This window comes from Anguilla anguilla, chromosome 19 (genome assembly GCF_013347855.1).
Source record: "Anguilla anguilla isolate fAngAng1 chromosome 19, fAngAng1.pri, whole genome shotgun sequence".
Lineage (NCBI taxonomy): Eukaryota > Metazoa > Chordata > Actinopteri > Anguilliformes > Anguillidae > Anguilla > Anguilla anguilla.
The window spans coordinates 1,323,269-1,349,728 of NC_049219.1; the positions used below are offsets into that span (position 1 = coordinate 1,323,269).

The following is a 26,460-nucleotide window of genomic DNA, read 5'->3' on the forward strand; positions in this document are numbered from 1 at the left end:
CTAACTACTCATGATATTAGCTCTCCAAGAACACCAAACATGACTTTACTGCATATTATATTGGCTAAATAGTTTAGACAAAGACCGTGAAACAAAGTCCTGGTCCCAAAAACACTTAAGTGTGCCAGGAATCTGCTAAGATAACAAGAACCTGCTGGAAGGAGACGTTAAATCCCAACATCAATATAATTCACGAGTTGTTGAATAGGCCTGATATATGTATGTGCTAAAATTTGGCTAAGATCTACATGGATTAAATATTTGTTTCTTCTGCATGACCTATTAAATACAGTGACTGATGCAGCTAATAAAAAGTACAAAATATATAAAACTCCGCCCATTCGAACACTCAGTTGAGCCAGTAAACCTAAGTAAGGAAATGCGGTCCAAAAGAGAAACTGAAACTTAACGGCCATTTTAAAAATGGAGGAGAAAGAATCCCCAGGAAAGAAGGAATTAGTTAATAAATTAATAAATTAAATTAAATGTAAAAAACGGAGTAAACAGTCTATTGTGGAGTGGAACTGAGGTAAGAGAAGCTGAAGGTAAAGGGCTGCGGGGAGGAATGGGAATCTGTAGGTATAATCGCATTAACCAGCGTAATTCAGAAAAACTGACAACTGGCAATAAAATGGTGTGTTTAAGGCGTAGCCTGATAAGCTAAGAGCTCACACGGAGTCCGAACATACCATTTAGACCAGAAAGTAATATTGAAATAACCTTTCAAAAAGCTTACTTCAGTAGCCTATTTTTGATATTCTATGACCAATTCTACCTCGTGAGGAGGTAGCCTAGCGAGTCGGAAGTCACAGGACTTGTCGCTTGTTGTTGACATTTTGACGCTGTAGTAGCCTATAAACCCGGATTTTGTTTTTAATTAAACAATTAAGAGGTGGTTACTTATTCTTTTATATTTCATAGGAAATCATTCCCATTACTAAATCATATTAATTGGTTTGCAATATTGAGGCAAAATATACAGTGGAGTGATTATATTAGGCAGAGATTACTCTATATTTAATTTAATTTCAAATTTATTCGAGACTCATCTTAAAAAGAGGTCCATAGCAGGTAAAATAGACAACACAGATAATGGTACATATGATACATGTTATCATCTTACTCATAGTTGTACACCATCCCAAACCCTGTTCATCGGGGGGAGGGGGGGGGGGGGGGGGGGGGGGGGGGGGGGTCAAAATCTAATTAGAGATATCTTAAATTAGCGTTTTGACTAGTCATAAATTAATGACAAATATCTGTAATGTGAAACCGCACAAGTTAAAAAGTTGCCATATTTTGGCTAGTAATATCTTAGATTCAGTTATCCAAGAAAGATCATTTAGATATTGTCAGGATTCTGCCCTTTTCTGTTTCCGTTTTTTCCTTTTCTGGGCCGCCAGATGGCGGTTTGTATTTCAGTTTGCTCACTCTAGTTCAGAGGTGGGTAACCCGGCTTCAAAGAGTAAAAAGACTGACCATGCATTTGCTCCAGCACCATGCACTAAACCAGCTGATCACAATAATTAGTTCTCCCATCATGCTGAAGAGTTATGCTAATTAGAATCAGCTGGTTTAGTGCATGGTGGTGGAGCAAATGCATTGTCAGTCTTTTTACTCTTTGAAGCCGGGTCACCCACCTCTGCTCTAGTTACCCCTGTGTTAATTGTATTATTGTTATTCTGTCATTGTTTTTCTTTGTGTCTCGTTATCCCTCCCTGCTCTGGCTTGATTGTTCACCTGTGTCTTGTTATCGTTGTGGCTATTTAAGTTATCTGTTTTCCTGACTTGGGTGCTGGTTCCTTGTGTTTCTGCCTGAGAGTATCTGCTTGTCTGTTTCTGCCCTGCTTGAGTTCTGCTGTTTTTGTTTTTGAAAGTGCCCTGTGTGGCCTTGTTTTTGTTCCCTGTTTTCTGTTACCTGTATGAGAGTAAATTCTTTGGTTGGATTTGCCTTTTTGGAGTTCCTGGTGTTTTTCCCACTCTGCGTTTGGGTCCTGGTCCCCCGTTACCTGACATATCTTCAATTGTGAGGAATGAAATATCTAACTGAAATTATGACTAAATCAGAACTAATGTGGAGATATCTCTATTTCGAGTTATGACTAGTCATGATTGAAATGGTGATGCAGTATTTGGAATTCATGTTTTGGATAGTCTAAACTGAATTGTAGATATCTTAATTGGAGGTCCCATAACTGAATGGTGAAAGTAGCTTCAGTCTTCCTAGCAAAATGTAATTTGGGATATTAAACGTTTTTTGATGAGTGAAAATGCAGTTAGAGATCTTAAATTAGCTCTTTGACTAATCAAATCAGTTACAGATTCCTGTAATGTGAATCTGGTCAGACTAAAATGTTTGCGACACAACGCTTTAATTAGCACTAAACAGGCACAGAAAACAAACTGAGATTGGGGGAACTGGCGCCCTCTAGTGTGACAATTGGATTCAGGTAGGGTTGTTATTTCCCAAAAATGTATAAAAATAATTGGCACCCCTAAAGATTCTTATAAATAAAATAAAATCATACTAAATCTACATCAATATTAAGAAACTCTTGTGGCCTTTCATGGCTTCCTGTTTCACTGGTGGATTAAACTGAGATAAATGGGTTTCACAAGCAGGTTTTCATCTTCGCCACAGAAAGAAAAAGAACTGTTGACCGAAATGAAAATGGTTGCTGACCTTTGAAAATCAGGCAATGGATCAAAAAATAAACTAAAGATGCTAGTTACTACTGTGAGGGCAATAGTGAAGAAGTTTAAAACTGCTGGAGGGCAGCATGGTGTGTGTGTGTGAAGTTTGCATATTCTCATCCCATGTCTGCATGGGCTTCCTCCCACAGTCCAAAGACATTCAGATTAAGCTAATTGGAGACACTAAAGTGCTTGAATGTATGAGTGTGTAAGTGCATGGTGTGTGTGCCCTGTGATGGACTGGTGACCTGTTCAGGGTTTTTTTCTGCCTCTTGCCCAATGCATGCTGGGAGAGGCTCCAGCCCCTCTCACGACCATGTCCAGGAATATGATGTAGGATGGATTTAAGGATGCATATACTGAAAAGAAAAATACGGTGGTGGATCTTTAATGTTATGGGGATACTTTGATCACGCTGGTCCTGGGGCCCTTGTTAAGGAAAGCAGCATCGTGAACTCTACCCAAGTACCAGGACAATTTAGCTCTAAACCTGACCACCTCTGCCAGCAGACTGAAACTAGTGGATCTTTCAGCAAGACAATGACCCCAAATTCATGTTAAAATCCACAAATAAAAAGGTTAATGATGCAGAAGCATCATTGTGCAATGGCTACAACAGGCTAAAGACTTCTGAAACTCCCTGAAAACCTGTGAATCAATTGAACAGCACAGCCCATGAGCACAGATCAACAAAGACATCAGGATCTGGAAAGATTGTGGGTGGAGGAAGAGTCTAAGATCCCTCCCAATGTGTTCTCTGGTCTTATGAGACGTTATGTAAAAAGACTCACTGCCATTATCCCTGCGAGGGGAGGGTGCACACAGTACCAAATACAGGGGTGCCAATAATTGTGACGCACAATTTATGTAAAGAAATGTGAGAAATGTGTCATTTTGGTAGTTTCCATTATATCATTACATATATTCCATTAGTTGGACAATGAAAAGTTTAACAGGAAGCTCTGTCTCCATGTGCTGTGAGTTAGAGCTGCAGTAAGAGGATGAGTTTAACTGGAAGCTCTGTCTCCATTTGCTGTGAGTTAGAGCTGCAATAAGAGGATGAGTTTAACTGGAAGCTCTGTCTCCATGTTTTGTTCACAGGGTCCAGGTAGATAGGGCTGGGTCACCTGTACCCAGCTGTCTGTCTATGAAGAGTGACCGTTCAATGGATCCTCCAGTCGGCTTCAGAGGAGAGTTCACAGGTGATCAAAGGTAATGAAACACGTTTGTATTGAATTAGACCTGCAGTATGAGGATGAGTTCAACTGGAAGCTCTGTCTCCTTGTGCTGTGAGTTCGACCTGCAGCAAGAGGATGAGTTTAACTGGAAGCTCTGTCTCCACGTGCTGTGAGTTAGAGCTGCAGTAAGAGGATGAGTTTAACTGGAAGCTCTGTCTCCATGCGCTCTCAGTTAGAACTGCAGTAAGAGGATGAGTTTAACTAAGAAGCTCTGTCTCCATGTGCTGTGAGTTAGACCTGCAGCAAGAGGATGAGTTTCACTGGAAGCTCTGTCTCCTTGTGCTGTGAGTTAGAGCTCCAGTAAGATGATGAGTTTAACTGGAAACTTTGTCTCCATGTGCAGTGAGTTAGACCTGCAGCAAGAGGATGATTTTAACTGGAAGCTCTGTCTCCATTTGCTGTGAGTTAGAGCTGCAATAAGAGGATGAGTTTAACTGGAAGCTCTGTCTCCATGTTTTGTTCACAGGGTCCAGGTAGATAGGGCTGGGTCACCTGTACCCAGCTGTCTGTCTATGAAGAGTGACCGTTCAATGGATCCTCCAGTCGGCTTCAGAGGAGAGTTCACAGGTGATCAAAGGTAATGAAACACGTTTGTATTGAATTAGACCTGCAGTATGAGGATGAGTTCAACTGGAAGCTCTGTCTCCTTGTGCTGTGAGTTCGACCTGCAGCAAGAGGATGAGTTTAACTGGAAGCTCTGTCTCCACGTGCTGTGAGTTAGACCTGCAGCAAGAGGATGAGTTTCACTGGAAGCTCTGTCTCCTTGTGCTGTGAGTTAGAGCTCCAGTAAGATGATGAGTTTAACTGGAAACTTTGTCTCCATGTGCAGTGAGTTAGACCTGCAGCAAGAGGATGATTTTAACTGGAAGCTCTGTCTCCTTGTGCTGTGAGTTTGACCTGCAGTAAGAAGATGAGTTTAACTGGAAGCTCTGTCTCCATGTTTTGTTCATAGGGCCCAGGTAGATAGGGCTGGGTCACCTGTACCCAGCTGTCTGTCTATGAAGAGTGACCGTTCAATGGATCCTCCATTCGACTTCAGAGGAGAGTTCACAGGTGATCAAAGGTAATGAAACACGTTTGTATTGAATTAGACCTGCAGTATGAGGATGAGTTCAACTGGAAGCTCTGTCTCCATGTGCTGTGAGTTTGACCTGCAGTAAGAAGATGAGTTTAACTGGAAGCTCTGTCTCCATGTTTTGTTCATAGGGCCCAGGTAGATAGGGCTGGGTCACCTGTACCCAGCTGTCTGTCTATGAAGAGTGACCGTTCAATGGATCCTCCATTCGACTTCAGAGGAGAGTTCACAGGTGATCAAAGGTAATGAAACACGTTTGTATTGAATTAGACCTGCAGTATGAGGATGAGTTCAACTGGAAGCTCTGTCTCCATGTGCTGTGAGTTAGAGCTGCAGTAAGAGTATGAGTTCAACTGGAAGCTCTGTCTCCATGTGCTGTGAGTTAGACCTGCAGCAAGAGGATGAGTTTCACTGGAAGCTCTGTCTCCTTGTGCTGTGAGTTTGACCTGCAGTAAGAAGATGAGTTTAACTGGAAGCTCTGTCTCCATGTTTTGTTCATAGGGCCCAGGTAGATAGGGCTGGGTCACCTGTACCCAGCTGTCTGTCTATGAAGAGTGACCGTTCAATGGATCCTCCATTCGACTTCAGAGGAGAGTTCACAGGTGATCAAAGGTAATGAAACACGTTTGTATTGAATTAGACCTGCAGTATGAGGATGAGTTTAACTGGAAGCTCTGTCTCCATGTGCTGTGAGTTAGAGTTGCAGTAAGAGGATGAGTTTAACTGGAAGCTGTGTCTCCATGTGCTCTCAGTTAGAGCTGTAGTAAGAGGATGAGTTGAACTAAGATGCTCTGTCTCCATGAGCTATGAGTTAGACCTGCAGTAAAAGAGTTTAACTAAGTTGTGTCTCATGATTTATTCACAGGATTCACTGCTCACTGGATTCAAGTCGTTCAGATGAGATGAGTTCAGAGAAACTGTTCTCCACAAAACAGGTATGATATATTCTTTTCCTATTTCAATATTTGAAGTTAATATGACTTTCAGACGACCAGATTGAATATCCATTCAGGTTTATTAAAGTTAATAAAAAGTGCTCTGGCCCTCTTTGGCTCACAGATAGACCGGATTCCTTTTTAGGATCCATAAACGATGGCAGTGGATGACTCCAAACAGAATGTTTTAATGTTCAAAGTCTTTATTTGTCACATGCATATACATACATATAGTGAAATGCTGGTGCTACAAACTCCTTGTAGACTGTGCAACATAACGCTTCAATAATAACTATATACAGAAAAAATATAACTAAATAATAAAAAATAATTATACTTATAATATAAGATATGAATACAAATTAAAAGAGAGAAGAATATAAAGAGCAGTTATTTAAAAAAATACGTAAATAAGTTAAAGAAAGTAAGTCCTAATATAAGTCCTAAAATAAGTCATAGGAAGCAGTGCAACCTATGATATATCATACAATAAGTACAAGAAAGAAAAAAAGAAAAATACAAAGTAAACCGTGGGACGGTAAGGTGCTGCAGTGTACATTGAGGTAAAGGTGCTATGTGCTTGAGGTGAAAATACTATACCAGGACAGTTGTCCTGGCAGTGCAGTTAAAAGCACTGATGTCCTGAGGGAGGAAGCTCCTCCTAAGTCTCTCAGTGCTGATCCTGTGGCTGCGTAGGCATTTGCCTGACCGCAGCAGCTCAAACAGTCCGTTGTTGGGATGGAAAGAGTCCTTCCTAATCCTCTTTGCTCTGCTTAAGCACCTCCTGGGGTACAGGTCCTGCAGAGTGGGGAGTGTGGTCCCCATGGTACGCTCAGCTGACCGCACCACCCTCTGCAGGGCTCTCCGGTCCAGAGAGGAGCAGTTCCTGCACCAGACGGTGATGTTCCCCAGCAGGATTCTCTCAATGGTTGCAGAGTAGAAGGTTTTCAGGATCTTCTTGGAGACTCTGGTCTTCCTCAGCTGTCTGAGGTGAGCCAGGCGCTGCCTTGCCTTTCTCACCACAGTGTCGGTGTGCAGTGTCCATGTCAGGTCCTCTGTGATGTGGACACCAAGGTACGGTCTGGAAATCCAGTATCCAGGCACAAACGGAGGTGTTCAGTCCCAGGTCAGTCAGTTTAGCAGCCAGTCTGGAGGGGACTATGGTATTAAAAGCTGAGCTGAAATCAATGAACAACAATCTTACATAGCCCCCCCTCTGTTGTCGAGGTGAGAGAGTGGCATGCAGAACCTGACAGACCGCATCGTCTGTGGATCTGTTGGGGTGGTAAGCAAACTGCAGAGGGTCCAAGGTGCTGGGAAGAGAGGAGCAGATGTAGTCCTTGACTAGCCTCTCAAAGCACTTCATCACCACCGAGGTGAGTGCTACTGGGCGGTAGTCATTCAGGCAGGCTGGGGAAGCGTTCTTAGGTACAGGGACAATGGTGGACCTCTTGAAGCATGTGGGGACCACGGACTGGGCCAGGGAGAGGTTGATTATGGTGGTGAACACAGGAGCCAGGAGATCAGCGCAGGTCTTGAGGACTTGTCCGGAGATTCCGTCTGGCCCTGCTGCTTTCCTGGTGTCCACCCGTTTCAAGGCTCCCCTCACATAGTGCTCTGACAGGACAAGTGAGCTTGCAGCTCCAGGGGGGGAACTTGTGTTATACACGCAAACTGTGCTAGCCGCTGGGCTAATGTTAGCATTGTTAGCCTCGAAACGTGCATAAAAAGAGTTCAGCTTGTCTGCCAGAGTAGTGTCAGCTCTCACCATAGGAGGGCACCTGCCCTTATGGTCTGTAATGTCCCGTAGTTCTTGCCACACGCGTCGGGTGTCTCACTGCTGGAACTGAGACTCCACTCCAATCCTTGATTGCTCACTTCAGCCTGTAGGACACCGCCTTGTACTCAGTCATGTCCCCAGACACCAGTCCCGTGTTGTAGGCAGCGGTGCGTGCTTTCAGAGCAACGCGCATGGATCTGTCAACCCACGGTTTCTAGTTAGGAAAACACTTAACTTTCACCGTGGGGATAACTTTGTCCACCACCGTTGTAATGAAGCCGGTCACCAATTCCGTAAACACGTTGACGTCACCAGAGGTGGACTGGAACCTGTCCCAGTCGACGTCGTCCAGCGCATCCTGTAGAGTGGCCTCTGATTGGGCGGTCCAGCGCTTGACCTCTCACGACACCACCTCTTCCCATACCCTCCGTTGTTTGTATTCCGTTATCAGGAAGATGGCGGCATGGTCTGATTTGCCAAATGATGGTAGAGAGGTAGCCTTGTAGCCCTCCTTGAACGGTGAATAGCAGTGATCAAGTATCTTGTCCTTTCGTGTAGGACATTTGACGTGTTGGTAAAAGTTTGGCATAAAGTTTGCCTTGTTGAAGTCCCCTGCCACGATGGGGGCAGCGTCTGGATGCTTGGTCTGTAGTCCGCTTAGCACATCATGTAACACCGACAAAGCCTCGTCGTGTCCGCTTGTGGTGGAATGTAAACGGCCCTAGTGATCACTGCGGAAAACTCCCGGGGCAGGTAGAATGGACACTCAGCACTGTTTGTATAGTTAGCATTAAAAAATGTGTTGCACTGAGAAACTTAATTCAACTCAACAACTAAATTATTCCAAAGACATTCGTGATTCATCACAAGTAGTGTCCCTAAAAAACATAAATGGTAAATGGACTGCATTTATATAGCGCTTTTATCCAAAGCGCTTTACAATTGAACATAAATCAGGAGCAAAAGCTGCATTTCGAATACAGGCTTTAGACCTGCTGCATGTTGTGTTCTAAAGTATCTTTTCCTGTTCTGGCCTTCCTACAAGAGAAAACATGAGACATTGTAGGCATTTAGCAGTCACTCTTATTCAGAGCGACTTACACAACTTTTTACACAGCATTTACATTGCTTCCTTTTATACAGCTGGTGATTCTCTCTACAAGGACGGAGTGTAGCACAGTGGGTAAGGAACTAGACTTGTAACCGAAAGGTCGCAGGTTCGATTCCCGGGTAAGGACACTGCCGTTGTACCCTTGAGCAAGGTACTTAACTTGCATTGTTTCAGTATATATCCAGCTGTATAAATGGATACAATGTAAAAAAATGCTATGTAAAAGTTGTGTAAGTCGCTCTGGATAAGAGCGTCTGCTAAATGCCTGTAATGTAATACAGCTGGATATGAACTGAAGCAATGCAGGTTAAGTACCTTGCTCAAGGGTACAACAGCAGTGTCCTACCTGGGATTCAAACCTCTGACGAGACCAGCTGCTTACCCATTTTACTACACTGCCACCCATAATAAAGCAAGGCTTTGTTTCCATGGCTCTGATACAGCAACCCACTTCATGTGTTTATTTCACACTGTGGAGGAAAACCCCTTCTTAGGTTCGGTGGGTGAGTCGGTGATGCAAGAATAAAGACTAGAAATTATGATTTATTCTAATAACCTTTTTATTCTCTTCAATCAATAATCCTTTTCATGTACGTAGGCCTACGGGAGGTCCCCAGTTCCACAAAGACACATAGAGAGCATTATGTTTTACATCCTTTTTATACAACCAGATCTCCTCCTACCCTAATGCATCTTCCCTTTAAAATAACCAATCCCAGCCTAGGTCAAACTTATCTTTCATCAGTTAGTTTAACAATAACTATATATAATCTTCCATTTTAATCAACAACAGATATTTCACTACACACACTTACAGAGGAATGTATATGCATGACTTGAATAACAATAACAACAATGTCCTCATGATTAACAATTGTTCAATCTTCCAGTTCCAAAGTACATGCACTTGACATGCATTCACTACATGCTGTAATCCAAATGAAATATTTACTCATATACACACCACCATGTTCTAACAAACTATGTTATATATATAATTACCGTTGGCGTGATTACTTTGATTTTCATTCATTCATTTTAATAGAATATAATCTAAACATTTACTAGATATAGCAAATCAGTTCTTTCTAGGTCAGTATCTTTTCTCTTCTCTTGCAACTCAAAGGTCTTCTGCACAAGACTGTTTCCCAACAGAAGTTACTTACAAAATTCCACTAAGTAAATGTTTACAATTTTCCCTCCTGCAACTGGGGTTCAAAGATTCCCTAGGTAGTATGCATCAGTGTACAAGGAGACCACTGTCTTTCCTTAGTTACAAATTCTTAGACATAGCACAGAATACCCACTGTTCTTCAGTGATCATCCCATAATCACATACATTTAAATATATTCTTGATCAGTACAATCTTTAATAAGAAGAAATGTAAAAACATTAAAAGAATGAAGAAAACATAAATGGATGGATTCATTCCACAACACCGAGACAGCACACCTCTTCATGTGTTTATTTCACACTGAGACAGCACACCTCTTCGTGTGTTTATTTCACACTGATACAGCACACTTCTTCATGTGTTTATTTCACACTGATACAGCATACCTCTTCATGTGTTTATTTCACACTCTGATACAGCACACCTCTTCATGTGTTTATTTCACACTGACACAGCACACCTCTTCATGTGTTTATTTCAGTCTCTCCTGCGCACTCTGATGAAGCTGAAGAAGACTGAAAAGTTGAAACTGTTTCAGAGCCATCTGAGTCAGGGTTGCCCCGAATGCTTACATAGGCTTGCTGAAGATCCTTCTGTACTGGATAAGCTTATGACGATCAAGGAAGTGTTCAAGAATCATCAAATTGCTGATTACCCAGAATGCACTGCGAGAGGGCAGGAGGATCCTGAGGCCCTGTACATAGTTGAGAAGATGCTGGAGACCTATGGCATTGAGGGGTCTCTGAAGATCACACTACATATCCTGAGGAACATGAAGAAGAAGGATGTCACTGAACCACTGGAGAGAGGTGAGCAGCACAGTAAGAATTTTCTCTCATTGCTACTGTGGCCATTAGAATGCTGAAATGAGTTTAGCCAACAAATATAACAGTACAAAATAACAGAGTACTGATTTATAGTATTCACACTTTGATAATAGTGTTTTACATCAACAGTCATTGCATATAAAAAACATCACACACAACATGTACAGGAAGGCATTTCAATTCAAATATAGCATCCAGCAGTAATAATGGGGGCAATCAAATGCACATGAGATTAAATGTTTCCAAAAGACTTTAAAACCAGGAGCCTTGGGATCAAAAGCCAGTTACTAAACCACTGTCCCATCAGACTGACTGCCCTGAGGTTTTATCCTGGATTAAAGAGCACCGATCATAATAATTATAAGATAATTTAATTACTGCATGAAGACCATATTTACCATAAAGACACATCATACTATGAATAATTCAGAAATTGAATGTTGAAATGGAAATGAATCCTTTTTATGTTTTCATTGTTGTGTGTACAACAGTTTGTGAGACGTGTGAAACACTACTAGAGGTATGGGCAACACTACGTGAAGGTGCAGTTATAGCATATAGGGCGTATCTTCATGATACATAACAAGTAAACCTTGCCTGTTAATTTCACAATGTGTCCTCATGATACAGAATTATTTCATATTAACAGAAGAGATGTAACGGGGCTGGCCTTGTTTCGCATGTGTAATCAAAAATATTTTTAACTGTTCCATGTTTCCTACATTGGCGTTAATCAGTAATAACCTCTTGTTACCAAATTAGTTACAATTTAACTACATAGGTATAGCTACAACTTAATGTGCAACACTTTCAGAGCTGTGTAAAACATTGTGAAAACTGCATAAGTATTTTTTGTCTATTTCTGTTATTTGAAACATTGGTTCTCATATTTCCTCTCCTCAGATGAATTCAAAGAAAGAGCCCAGCGGGCACTGAAAACTCATCTGAAGAAGAGGTTTGAATGCATATTTGAAGTTTTAGCAAAGCAGGGCCACCCAACCCTCCTCAATGAGATCTATACAGAGCTCTACATCACTGAGGGGGGAAGTAGGGGGGTCAATGATGAACATGAGATCAGACAGATTGAGATAGCATCGAAGAGGCAAACCACACATGAGACCGCAATCATCTGCAATGACATCTTTAAGCCTTTACCTGGACAAGAGAAACCAATCAGAACTGTGCTTACAAAGGGCATCGCTGGCATTGGGAAAACAGTCTCTGTGCAGAAGTTCATTCTGGACTGGGCAGATGGAAAAGCCAATCAGGACATTGATTTCATCTTCACTCTTCCTTTCCGAGATCTGAATCTGAAAAAGGAGAAAGAATTTAGTCTCATGAAACTTCTGCAGCAATACTATCCACAACTGAAAGAGATCAAAAGTTTTGAAGATGATGAAGTCAAAGTTGTGTTCATCTTTGATGGTCTGGATGAGTGTCGACTTCCTCTAAATTTCCAAAGCAATGAGATTTGCTGTGATATAACAGAGTCATCATCAGTGGATGTGCTGCTGACCAACCTCATTAAGGGGAATCTGCTTCCCTCTGCCCTCCTCTGGATCACCTCCCGACCAGCAGCAGCCAATCAGATCCCTCCTGAGTGCGTCCACCAGGTGACAGAGGTACGAGGATTCAATGACCCACAGAAGGAGGAGTACTTCAGGAAGAGAATCAGAGATCGGAACAAGGCCAGCAGAATTATCTCACACATAAAGTCATCCAGGAGTCTCTACATCATGTGTCACATACCAGTCTTCTGCTGGATTTCTGCTACTGTTCTGGAGACAATGTTGGATAAAGTGAGTGGAGACCTGCCCAAAACTCTGACTGAAATGTACACACACTTCCTGCTCATTCAGACTAATGTGAAGAATGAGAAGTATCTTGGCACCAATGAGACAACCCCAAAGAAAATGTCATCAAATACAGAAATCATCCTGAAACTGGGGCAGCTGGCTTTACTACAGCTGGAAAGGGGCAATCTGATATTCTATGAAGAGGACCTGAGAGAGAGTGACGTTGATGTCAGTGAAGCTTCAGTGTACTCTGGGGTGTGCACAGAGATCTTTAAAGAGGAGTGTGGGTTGAGTAAGGAGAAGGTGTACTGCTTTGTGCATCTGAGCATTCAGGAGTATCTGGCTGCCTTGTTTGTGTTTCATTCATGTGTGAATGAGAACAGAAATGTACTCAGAGCAGAAGAATCAAGACCTCGCAGTGACAGAGTGCAGCTGTCTGAGTTACACAGGACTGCAGTGGATCAGGCCTTAGAGAGTAAGAATGGACACCTGGACCTTTTCCTCAGATTCCTTCTAGGCCTCTCTCTGGACTCCATTCAGACTCTATTAGGAGGAATACTGACACAGACAGGAAGCAGATCACCTGTACCAGATCCACAGACACAGACAGGAAGCAGATCAGAGAGCATTGAGAAAACAGTATTGTACATAAAGGAGAGGATCAAAGTGGAATCTTCAGCAGAGAGGACCATAAATCTGTTCCACTGTCTCAATGAACTGAATGACAACTCTCTAGTGGAGGAAATCAAGAATTTCCAGAGATCAGGAAAACTCTCTAATGAAGAGCTGGAACCACACCAATGTTCAGCCCTGGCCTTTATGTTACTGATGTCAGAGGAGATCCTGGATGAGTTTGACTTGACGACCTACAAAACATCAGCAGCAGGTTATCAGAGGCTGGTACCAGTAGTCAGGCACTGCAGGAAGGCCATGTGAGTATGGTGTAATAATTAAAGTAGATAATGACAGCATGTTTTTTTAAACACTTCATAGTTAAAGTGAAAATAGAATACAAAAAAATTGTCAGGCAAGTGAGAATTATGATTTTTGAGTCAAGCTATTTTAACAGATTGTGCCCTCTTTTAATGAATGCAGAAGTAGCATCAAATGTAAAAACTCACTTATCCAACATGTAAAATGTATTTTATTAGATTTAATTTACATATTATCATTAAAGATACCAGTTATTAAATACATCATGAATTCCTTGTTAGGCAAACCAATGTGATGGATCAGTAATGGTCCAAACATGCAACTCACAGATTTAAATGAAGAGACGTATAGTATGTTACAGTATTAAGACGAACATATTCCCCATCAAATAAAAAAATACAAGCTACACTTCCTTTACACAAAATTAGACATACATGGAAAATAGGGGACTCAGAGGGGGAACCCATCTGCCGCGGGCAGGCACCTGTTTGTTATGGAAAATCCACAGTGGCAGGAGGCGGGGGTGCCCAGCTGGTCTAGCTGGTCTAGGGCTGGAGTTCTGGGCCGGGGGGGTGCTCAGCAAACTTGGGCTAGAGCTCCGGGCAGGTGCCCAAAGCCGAGGAAAACGAGGAAAAAAAACGTTGTTAGGGGGTTCAAATGGTAGATTAGCAAGCAGAGCAGAAGAAACAGAGGTGCCCACGTGCGATAAGGAAAACCCCAGCAGAATAAGGCTACGGCAGCATAGCTAAGGGAAACAGAGGCAGGGGCCAACGCAGCCATGAGGGCAGGCTTGAGACAGTCATCACCAGACCATGACCAGTTCAGCTTAACACAGCACTACCAATGATGATCCAGTGACAGCACTAACCGCTCAGTCTACCAGAGACTCTATAACTATGCCCGCCACCCACTCCTGCCCCTCAAATATAAGAGAGACTAAAAATATATGTTTTGAGCCTAGCTTTAAATAAGGTGCTGGTGTCTGCGCCTCGAACATGGGCAGGCAACTTGTTCCACAGGAGGGGAGCACGATAGGAGAAGGCTCTACCACCTATGGTACTTTTAGATATTCTAGGAATAACAAGGAGGCCTGCACCCTGCGAACAGAGCGTTCGTGAGGGAATATAAGGAAGAAGTAAATCATTTAAGTACAAAGGGGCAAGCCCATGTAAGGCTTTAAAGGTAAGAAGTAGTATCTTATAGTCTATTCGGAATTTAACTGGCAACCAGTGCAACGATGCTAACACTGGGCTGATGTGCTCGAATCTCCTTGTTCTAGTGAGAATACGAGCTGCTGCATTTTGAATTAGCTGGAGCCCTTCAGAGAGGAATTTGCACATCCAAACAAAAGAGCATTGCAGTAATCTAATCTTGAAGTAGCAAAAGCATGAACTAGCTTTTCTGCATCATGTAAGGACAGTATTTTCTGAATTTTTGAGATGTTTCTCAAGTGATAAAAAGCAACCCTGAACCAAGAGAGTGCCTGTCCAAGGAGGCCTACAAGATTTTCAAGTCTATCCAGAAGGATGAGGTGATCAAGTTTTAAGCCAAGTTTCAGTTACACATAAGATTTCAACTTGGTGATCAGTAATTAATTCATTTACAAGAGTTGCCTTAGGGGCTAGTGATCTGATATTAATTAATCCAATTTTTAGCTGAGTTTGGTCAGCCGCATTATTAGTAGAATAACAAGATCTGATTATTTGCAGATTAGCCATACAAACACCCCTATGGTCTTTATTGAACTAACATTTGTCCTTAACTTTGACTTGGACAGTGTTACACTTATTCTTATCTAACTCAGTTTGGTGAAGTAGTTTGAACTGTGTTTGTGTAGAAAAAAGAATCCCTCCTTTTTAAATGTCAGTCAGTTAAGGACAAATGTTGATTGAATCAAATCCATGTTTTTCAAAAGGGGGGAAGAATCCCCCTTTTATCCCTAGTCCATGCATAGATAATTTGTGAGTGGGAGATGACCAGAGAGAGCCTGCTCAGTCTGTACCCCTCTTATATTGTTCATGAAGATAAGATATTTTTTCAACATTATGATTAATATAATGCTGGGTTTGGTTTGGGAGAGGCAAGTATGGTTATGAATGAAATGTTTGTGTTACTGTATTGTGAGATTAGGTCAGGCAGTAAATGCACCATGTTACAAGGCCAGTAGTGCTACCCTGGTCTCTGCTTTATTCTGGTGTAGGCTGACCCAGAATCCAATAGTGCCTGTAGACAGAGTGAAAACAGGAATGTAGAGAAATTGTAGGATATAGTGGGTGTCAGGGTGAGGTCTTCTCAGGGGACTGTTAAAGTGCCTGTTTTTGAGGTAATTCTGTGGCTTATCTCAGGCTAATGTCTGACCTGTACAAGGTTCTGAAGTTTCCTAAAGCCTGGAAAAAGCTAAATGCTGTCTCCTTGGACAGCACCATTTAATGTATCACTTTTCCAACAAAATGAACTCAAAGGCATCATTAACAGTTCCTAAATAGCTTTGGTTTCACTGCCTGGTTATATGTAACACCAGCAGAACAGATGCACTGCACTACATGGTTATATATAACCTCAGCAAAACAGACAGACTGCACTACAGTACCTGGTTATATGTGAACAGATCACTTTTTTGCATTCTTGTTTCTAAAGTGAATCTGGCTTTTTGCTGTGTATTGGTTTGCATTACATTACATTACATTTATTTGGCAGACGCTTTTATCCAAAGCGACGTACAAAAAGTGCATTTCATGGTCATAGGTTAAACACAGGTTCAGTAAGATACAATACTTATTTTGTACAGCTATTTCTAGCCAAGAACACAGTTTAGTTCACACAGTGAACACTATTCAGACCTAATCTCTGCAAAGCCAACTAGGCAGAAGAATAAGCTACAGTATTAGGACAAATACGGGCGAAATAGCTCAGGAGGTAAGACCGATTGTCTGGCAGTCGGAGGGTTGCCGGTTCAAACCCCGCCCTGGGCGTGTCGAAGTGTCCTTGAGCAAGACACCTAACCCCTAACCCCTAACTGCTCTGGCGAATGAGAGGCATCAATTGTAAAGCGCTTTGGATAAAAGCGCTATATAAATGCAGTCCATTTACCATTTACCAAATACAAATTACCAAAAAGTGCTGGGATGGGGCAACATGTAACAAGTGTCTTGAAAAAGGGGGGGCGGGGGGGATTTAGAGTGAAATATACAGCGTGGTGGTGGTTAGTCTAGGTATAGTCTGAAGAGATGAGTCTTCAGGCCACGGCGGAAGATGGGTAGTGAGGGGGAGGTTCGGAGAGGGACGGGGAGTTCGTTCCACCACTGGGGAGCTAGGGTGGAGAAGCTCTGTGATCCCTTTGGTCGGGTGGGAGGGGTTACAAGGCGCCCTGCTGCCGCAGAGCGGAGTGGTCGAGCAGGGACATAGGATCGAATCATATCCTGCAAGTAGATGGGGGCTGTCCTGTTGGCTGCAGTGTAGGCAAGGTTCAGGGCTTTGAACCAGATCCTGGAAGCAACCAGTAGCCAGTGGAGTGATCGCAGCAGAGGAGTGACGTGGGAGAATTTGGGAAGGTTGTAGATTAGTCGGGCAGCGGCATTCTGAATCATCTGTAGTGGCTGTATGGCACAAGCTGGCAGGCTTGCAAGGAGAGACTTGCAGTAATCAAGGCGAGAGGTCACCGTAGCCTGGACGAGCAGCTGGGTGGAGTGCGTCGTCAGGTATGGTCGAATCCTTCTGATGTTGTACAGAAGGAATCTGCAGGACCATGATGTTGCCTTGATGTGCTCCTTGAGGTCCAGTTGGTCATCCAGGACCACCCCCAAGCTCTTGGCAGAGTGAGAGGCAGTCACTGTGGTGCCATCAACCGTGATTGAGAGCTCACGTAGTAAGGAGTGCAATGCTGTGGGAAGTTTCTCATAGTTACCAGCAAAAGTAAAGAAGCAGTGTCTAACTCACTATCCAAACTGAAAGATGTGTGCTATTTCTTGCTTTACTTTTGGTTGTATCTGTGCCAAATTCCAGGAGAAAGGGGGCCATTTGGGTAAGAATTTCATCTGTAGAACTGTCAGAGTTCTGTCCAACAGGACGTCTAATTCTCAGGCCCAAAGTGCTGCAGTTGGAGAGTGTAGCAAAGTCATTTTCCTCAGAGCATCAGTAACTTTAAATCCTCAATATCACTCTTCATCACTCAATGTGATTACTGTTACATTGCACATATCAGATTTTACAGGATATTGCGCTATTTAATCATACATTTTATACAATAATATATAAACTCTTCTTTGCAGACTGAACAGCTGTGACCTCACAGAGAAGTCCTGTGAAATTGTGGCCTCTGCTCTTCAGTCATCAAACTCACCCCTGAGAGATTTGGACCTCAGCAACAATAACCTGGGAGATTCAGGAGTGGAGCTGCTCTGTGCTGGACTGATGAGTCCAGACCGTAAACTACAGAGACTGGACCTCAGCCACAATAACCTGAGAGATTCAGGAGTGAAGCTGCTCTGTGCTGCACTGAGGAGTCCAGACTGTAAACTGCAGAGACTGGGGTGAGTAGTGCTGTGTACGTCAACAGTGGTTGGCTTTACTTATCTTGCTAGGCAGTGAGTAGAGGTTACACAGGTTCATTACATAGCAGGAACACAAGGAGACTCCTCACTGCTAAATAGACCACTGGGTCATTATATAGCAGGAACACAAGGAGACTCCTCACTGCTATATAGAGCACAGGGTCATTATATAGCAGAACACAAGGAGACTCCTCACTGCTATATAGAGCACTGGGTCATTACATAGCAGGAACACAAGGATACTCCTTACTGCTATATAGAGGACAAGGTCGTTATATGCACCTTTAGCTGCTCCAAACAAAACTGGCACCAACCCACCATACTGTCCATAGCCCAGCTCCCAAACACAATCTAAAAGCACCCTCCCCTTGGCCTGGAAGCTAGGCCTCTTATAGAGCCCATGGTTAGGTAATGGGCCACAGCTCTTGTGATTGCAATGAACCACAGCTGCAGCTATACCCATCTGTAGGGCCGATGTTGCCCCCTGGTGGACTGCACCCCAATTCCCTTCCTTGCATCACATGTTAAACAGGCAAGAGCTTTGAGGATATGCTGTGGGGCACTCAGAACAACACCAATTAATGCATTACTAATGAGATGGGAGAAACACCACTGAGGCATAAATGGATAAAACTTGCTTTGCATAACTGGATTAAGTTTAAAGGATCTAGTGTAGATCACCCTGCTAAGCATCCTATTGAGGACACATGGGAAGTGGACATGCAAGGGATTAATTGTTAATTGTTAAACATGATGAACAGACAAACCAACTGATAAATAACTCTCCAGAGAAAAGCTCTTATTAATTGTGCAAGTATGCAATGGGGAAAGCTACAATTAAAGGGGAAAAGACATGGCTCCTTCAACCTGCTGGTCTGTCATCTCCCCTTGGTTTCTTCTGGGTCCTGTAATAGACCTAGCTGTGTTAGGAAAGAACAGAACTGACACAGAGGGCCTCTTACAGTAAGTTCAGCTGAAGCACAGCTGCAGCAAGTGTGGGGTGGATATCTGCAGATCCTCAATATCACTCTTCATCACTCAACATGATTACTGTAACATTGCACATCACATTTTACAGGATACTGCGCTATTTAAAAATACAATAATATATTAACTCTCTCTTGCAGACTGAACAGCTGTGGCCTCACAGAGAAGTCCTGTGAAATTGTGGCCTCTGCTCTCCAGTCATCAAACTCACCCCTGAGAGATCTGGACCTCAGCAACAATAACCTGGGAGATTCAGGAGTGAAGCTGCTCTGTGCTGGACTGATGAGTCCAAACTGTAAACTACAGACACTGGGGTGAGTAGTGCTGTGTACTGTGTGACCTTAACTAAATATAATTAGTGATTATGGATCTGTGCAGTGAAATATAGGGTTTCCAGGTTTGTGGTTCCTGACCATAACGTAAGGTTTCAGTGGAGTCTGTAGTATCAGGTCACAGGTGATGACTGAATGCTGAATGCATGATTGACATTGTAAAATATTGACCACTTCAGTATAGTAATATGTTTCACGTCGATCATAACATAACAAAAAGAACATAAAATAACATAATGACGAGAACAGGCCATTCAGCCCGACATGCTTGCCATTTTCCTCCCTACCAGTAGTGCTTGGTTTATCTACAAACTAGATTGTATCCAGCATCGTATCAAGCCCGGCCTTGACAACCCCCAGAGTTTCTGCCTCTACTACATGACATGCGCCAAGCTATTCTACACAGTGACTACTCTCTGTGTGAAAAAATACTTCCTAAAGTTTTATGCCCCCTCGTCATACTAACAGAGGTGAACCTGAAGAATCTCTTGTAGTTCACTTTGTTGATCCCATTTATGAACTTAAAAGACTTAATCAAATAACCCTGAGTCTACTTTTACCAAGCTTGAAGAAGTTAAGCATCTGAAGTCTTTCCTCAAAACTTTTATCTTTCATACCAGGAACCAGTTTGGTTTCCCTTCTTTCAACCTTTTCCAGATCCTCTATATCTTTCTTGTAGTACAGTCCCCAGAACTGCACACAATTCACTAAGTGTGGTCTGACAAAGGTATTGTATAAAATAAGTATAACTTCCTTGGATTTACAGGGCTCCAGACTAACTTTTTACATTGGATGCACTGGTGTGCCTAACTTTTTCATTTAGGTGCACCCAAAATTTTTCACGACGCCTATTGGTGCCACAATAATACATTTTAAGCGTTACCTTTTTTGTCAGTTCCCATACACATTGGTTATTTCTTGACACATTATGTAAATGATTGTAAACAGGAATAAAGGTGCAGATAAATGTTTTTTTATTTATTAAAATCACAGCACAAACAAGAAATGGCAATAACCTAAATTGTTTAAAAACATAAACTTAAAAAGTGCTGATGTTTAAAGTGCTTGACAAACTCAAACATCAAACTCAAATAACTCAAATAAAAGTGTGCGCTGCTCCCGGAGGAGTACAGGGCGCGGTTTCACACACACACACACACACTAGTGATGCGCGGATCGGCTCTGACGTCATCCCAATCCACATGTACGCATAAATCATCCACCCGCCACCCACCCGAACAAATTCTTTTCTCCGATTTAGAGACCCGCACCCGATCACACATTACCGCTATTTCTCATTATATCGCAGCTGGTGCATATGACATACCCTGCACTTGACTCGTCATTCACTAAATCGCTCCCACACGGAACTTTTCTGCCCTTCCTTTTTTAATTCTCCTTTTTAAATTTTCTCTCGGCTCTTTTTTGCCTCCATTGCTGCTTAAGAAAAATGGACGCTGCAATTAGCGCAACGAGAGTCTAGTCTGCTAATTCACGCCTGACGAAAAATGAAGCTTAAAATATGTTCACATTTTAGAGAATGTAATTAATATTTTCCTCATTAATGATGTATTATTTCACCAACCTACAACCCATCCGCTATTAATCAGAATGTTAATTTTTATAACTCGGCCCGCCCGATCCGCAGATTAACCGTGGTGCCCGCGGATATAACTGCGATCCGCACATCACTAATACACTAATGCCTTATTTTTTTCCCCACCCGCATTCAGCGAAGAAGAATATCAGGTTCATAGCCAATCAGAGGCAGAGTAGGGGCGGGTCTTCGCAGAATGCGGGTGGGGGGAAAAAATAACGCTACACACATAGACAGACCTGCTAAATGTCAGGTGCACCGGGACGACCAATGAAAATGTTTAGTCGCACTTGACAGATTTTTGGTCGCATGTTCAACCAAAATGGTCGCACTCTGGAGCCTTGATTTATACTCACTACTATCCCAGCATCCTGTTGGCTTTTTTACTGCAACAGCACAGTGCCTAGAACCTGAAAGGTTTTGATCAACTATTACTCCCAAAATTGAGCACATTCCAAAGTCGTTCTTCCCGAAGTTGGGGCGACATGGCTCAGGAGGTAAGAGAGATTGTCTGGCAGTCGGCGGGTTGCCGGTTCAAACCCCGCCCTGGGCGTGTCGAAGTGTCCTTGAGCAAGACACCTAACCCCTAACTGCTCTGGCGAATGAGAGGCATCAATTGTAAAGTGCTTTGGATAAAAGCGCTATATAAATGCAGTCCATTTACTATAAAGTAATCTAGCCTGATGTTTTTATTTTACATTACATTACAGGCATTTAGCAGACGCTCTTATCCAGAGCGACTTACACAACTTTTACATAGCATTTTTTTACATTGTATCCATTTATACAGCTGGATATATACTGAAGCAATTCTGGTTAAGTACCTTGCTCAAGGGTACAACGGCAGTGTCCTTACGCGGGAATCGAACCTGCGACCTTTTTTGTTACAAACCCAGTTCCTTACCCACTGTGCTACACTCCGTATTTCCCACATGTCGAACTTTACATTGAGCTGTATTGAGTTTCATTTGCCAGGTTTCCACCGACTTCTGGATTCACTTCTGTCATATATTGCAGTCTTCATCCATCCCCATTATTCACTACCTGCTCTGCACTCTAATGAAATCCATACTTACACTAGAGCTACCGCGGTTACTGCATTACCGCGGAAACGCAATCACGTGTTGACGACAGGGAAACTTAATGCTACAGGGCATAGGTGGCTTGCTGCCCTAGCCACATACGATTTTGAAGTAAAATATCGCCCTGGGAAGGTCAATGTTGAGGCTGATTTGCTTTCCCGAAACTGGACACTGAGACGTGGAGAAACCTTTCACAGGGTGATGTGAAGGCGATTTGTGGTCGTGTGCATGTGCAGGAGTCTAGTCACAGTGATGTGCACTTGGCAGACAAACTAGCTGTTCCAGCAGAAGGTGGTCCTGAGCTGTATGATTTTGCAACTCATCTCAATTCGGGTCAGCTAGAACAGTTCACCCGAGAACACCTGCGAGAAGCGCAGCTAGAGGACAGTGTTCTCAGAGTAGTTAGAGAGGCTTTGAACACAGGTCAGTGGCCGGCAAACTAGAGCTGCCGCGGTTACTGCATTACCGTGGTAACGCAATCACGTCACGTCCACCGCAGAGTCAAGCTGATCACTGCTTCACCGCTGGGTTTTGTTTTTTTCCCCGTTTATTTTAGGCCACTTGTTTATGTTCCAATTTCTACTTGTAAAAGTTGTGATCTGAAATAGATGCAATGCAATTTTTTAAATAATTATAATTATTATTGTGTAGCCTATTTTCTTCACTCCATGTGTTCGAAAGTTTCCACTCACAGTTGTGCAGTTAACGTTCTGATCGGAGAACGTGTCACCCAGAACATGCTTTGCAACTGTTGGCTACGGAAAGTTTTCGCTTCAAATTAGGCTAAAAACATTTGGCTTTGAACCCGATGAAGATGGATGAGGCAGTGTGCCGCATTTGCAGCAAGAAAATCAACGTCATGCGAGGAAACAGGACAAATCTAGCATCGCATCTTAGGACCACTCACCGTCCGTTATACGATGCAATGAAAGGCACCCCATCTACCTCGGGAGGTACCGGCTCGGCACTACGTCAGTTAGGAGTCTCAGAGGCATTTGCCAGAGTGACTAAATACAACCGGGACAGCAACAAGTGGCGAGCACTTACAACAACTGTAACAAAGTATTTGGTTGTGGAGATGGTGCCCTTCCGGGCTGAAGGAAAGCCATTATTCTGAGCTATGCTTCAGTCCTTCGACAAGCAGTATGAACTGCCGGGCAGAACCTGTTTCTCGGAACCAGCCATTCCAGAAATGTACTTGAAAGTAAAAAACGAAATTGTAGCTGGAGGTTTAAATTATTATTTTTTTGTGGCGGTTACCGCAACGGTTTGAATGGCTTCGCTAATTTTTGTAGTAAGGAAATAAATCAATACTGCGGCAGCTCTAACTTATACCCCACTCTCTTTCTCATGCTGACCTTGTGGTGAAGATGAGTTGTATTCCTTCACATTACACACCTGTGTGTGCTACAGGGTTGTGGCGTTTCTGAAGATGTTGAGCATAAAATCAGATATTATTACTGTTGGTAAAATCAACTATTGGTCGATAGGGTATGTGTGTAAATCTTAGGGAAGAGTGTCAATCTGATCAACATGCAAACTGCTGTTTAGGTGCAATGTTACATCACTTTGTTTTGTCACTCTTCTGTGGTTCCAATCCAAAGCTAAAGTCTGGATTTCAGAACATTTAAATTCTACAGAAGTTGGCTTTACTTATCTTGCTAGGCAGAGGGTAGAGGTTGCACAGGGTCATTATATAGCAGGAACACAAGGAGACTCCTCACTGCTAAATAGAGCACTGGGTCATTATATAGCAGGAACACACGGAGACTCCTCACTGCTATACAGAGCACAGGGTCATTATATAGCAGGAACACAAGGAGACTCCTCATTGTGCTATATAGAGCACAGGGTCATTATATAGCAGGAACACAAGGAGACTCCTCACTGCTAAATAGAGCACAGGGTCATTATATAGCAGGAACACAAGGAGACTCCTCACTGCTATATAGAGCACAGGGTCATTATATAGCAGGAACACAAGGAGACTCCTCACTGCTATATAGAGCACAGGGTCATTATATAGCAGGAACACAAGGAGACTCCTCACTGCTATATAGAGCACAGGCTCATTATATAGCAGGAACACAAGGAGAATCCATTACTGTGCTATATAGAGCACAGGGTCATTATATAGCAGGAACACAAGGAGACTCCTCACTGCTTTATAGAGGACATATGCACCTTTAGCTGCTCCAAACAAAACTGGCACCAACCCACCATACTGTCCATGGCCCAGCTCCCAAACACCATCTAAAAGCACCCTCCCATAGGCTTGGAAGCTAGGTCACTTAAGCCGCGTTTCCACCAAAATTACCCGGAACTACTACTTTACCAGGAACTAAAAGGTTCCTTCAGCCAATGGTTGTCTGCGTTTCCACCGGGGTCTAAAGTACCGCGAAGATTAGGCAAAATAGCCCACTGACGTATGAAAAAGCGACGTTGTCGTCGGCCCATCTGTCATATGATTTCTTCCGTAACCCCATACTACCACCAAAGTAGCCTACATTATTTTCTAATAACCGGGACAGCCCGGAGGGGTTTATTCCACTTATACAACGGGTTACCAACAATGACTATATATGGTTACTTTTGTATTTATTGATTTTCATATATCCTCTCAAACACATTCATTATGTTTTTATGCGAACATTCGCTTTCATGTCTTGACATCCGAACCGACAGAATGCATTCACATTTATATGTATAACTGGCAACAACAGCAGAAAACATGCACACGTTGTAAACAATTTGCTGTTTGATTACTTTCTCGTCGTCAATTCCATATAGGCTAATGGCAAAATGACAAGAATAGAACGAAAACTCAGACTTGCGTGAAAATGTAAATTAGTAGTGGTACAGCCACCGTTTGCTTTCCTTCGAAGTTACTGCTAGCCGAGCAGCGAAATGTGCCCTCCAGATGCGAACCATGCACCATAAATTAGTCCATAGTCTTCCTGGTCTTTTTGTGGAATTGAAAAATGGCAGTAAAATTGAGTAAAATTACGGCAGTCTGAAAAAGCTAAAGGGAAGATTACTAGAATTAACCTGTTATTTTACCCGGATAAAAAGTGCGGAAGGTGATTTCCAGTTTGCTTGTACTGTATCACCAATGTTAATTATGCAGAACTATACCTCACATAACTGTATCAAACGTTTTGAGTCAATTACAACGGGCTAACAAAGAAAATCCGGAAGAAAATATTCAGCAACCAAATTAATCCGTTTGAATGTTTTGGTACGTAATATGCTGTCCCAGCACGAATGCTTAGCATATTATAAAACGAATACTAAAGCAAGAAAAGAACAGAAGAGCACACGTTATAATTCCAAGACGTTGACAGGCTATAACCAAAACTAGGCTACTGCGCCGCATAACATACAAGTTTGATTTGAAGTTATTATGAAAATAAATTGGTTTGCCGCTGCATATATTTTCAAACATGGCGGGTAATGGCGGAAAATAAATACAACACAAATGCTGCGAGTACTCGACCAATCAGAAATGTTCAGCGCTGCAAGCTCCACCCAAAAGGTTCCTGTACTTTCGGAAAGTACTACCCCCCGAGCAGGAACGTTTTGGGGGGTAAAACAAAGCCCCCAGAACTAAATTTAGACCCTAGTTCCTGCGATGGAAACGCACTGAGTTCCTCAAAAGGTTCCTAGTTCCGTGGTATAGTTCCTGCGGTGGAAACGCGGCTTTATAGAGCCCATGGTTAGGTAATGGGCCACAGGTGATGTGATTGCAATGAACCCCAGCTGCAGCTATTCCCGTCTGTAGGGCCGATGCTGCCCCCTGGTGGACAGCACCCCAATTCCCTTCCTGGCATCACATGTTAAACAGGCAACAGCTTTGAGGATATTCTGTGTGACACTCAGAACAACACCAATTAATGCATTACTAATGAGATGGGAGAAACACCACTGAAGCATAGATGGATAAAACTTGCTTTGCATAACTGAAAGGATCTAGTGTGCATCCTATTGAGAACTCATGGGAAGTGGACATGCAAGGGATTCATTGTTAATTAATTGTGCTGCAACATGATGAACAGACGGACCAACTAATAAATAACTCTCCAGTGCTTGCTCAGGCAGTATGTGAGCAGGGCATCCAATTGATCTGGCGTAATCTGAATTATGGAGTGAAACATTCAGGCGAAGAGCCACTTCCTCCAAATGGCTGAACACTACAGGGTCAAACTCTGTGATGCAGCTACCTGGAACAAACTGTCAAGGCATCCACACAAAAGAGCACATAATGATGACTAGCATTTTCAGCTAGGTCAGCCAGGCTCAAGCCTCTGGCTATCTCTTGCCTGTATAGGAAACAACAGACGGAGTGTGG

The 26,460-nt window shown here is 42.8% G+C and overlaps 1 protein-coding gene and 1 long non-coding RNA gene across 2 annotated transcripts in view; both read left to right on the forward strand.

Moving 5' to 3' along the window:
• Positions 1-389: 389 nt before the first annotated feature.
• LOC118218882 (NACHT, LRR and PYD domains-containing protein 3-like) overlaps positions 390-26,460 on the forward strand; it is a gene marked incomplete at its 3' end in the record, with an annotated part of 393,893 nt that continues 367,822 nt past the window's right edge. Inside the window, exons 1-7 of the mRNA XM_035401609.1 lie at positions 390-529; positions 3,796-3,906; positions 4,399-4,509; positions 4,885-4,995; positions 5,139-5,249; positions 5,509-5,619; positions 5,873-5,942. Of these exons, the coding sequence (XP_035257500.1) occupies positions 3,842-3,906; positions 4,399-4,509; positions 4,885-4,995; positions 5,139-5,249; positions 5,509-5,619; positions 5,873-5,942 (579 nt within the window). The remainder of the gene's footprint in view (positions 530-3,795; positions 3,907-4,398; positions 4,510-4,884; positions 4,996-5,138; positions 5,250-5,508; positions 5,620-5,872; positions 5,943-26,460) is intronic.
• Positions 10,999-11,827, forward strand: LOC118218974. The gene is made up of 2 exons (XR_004763618.1): positions 10,999-11,355; positions 11,739-11,827. It is a non-coding gene; the product is annotated as an uncharacterized LOC118218974 (long non-coding RNA).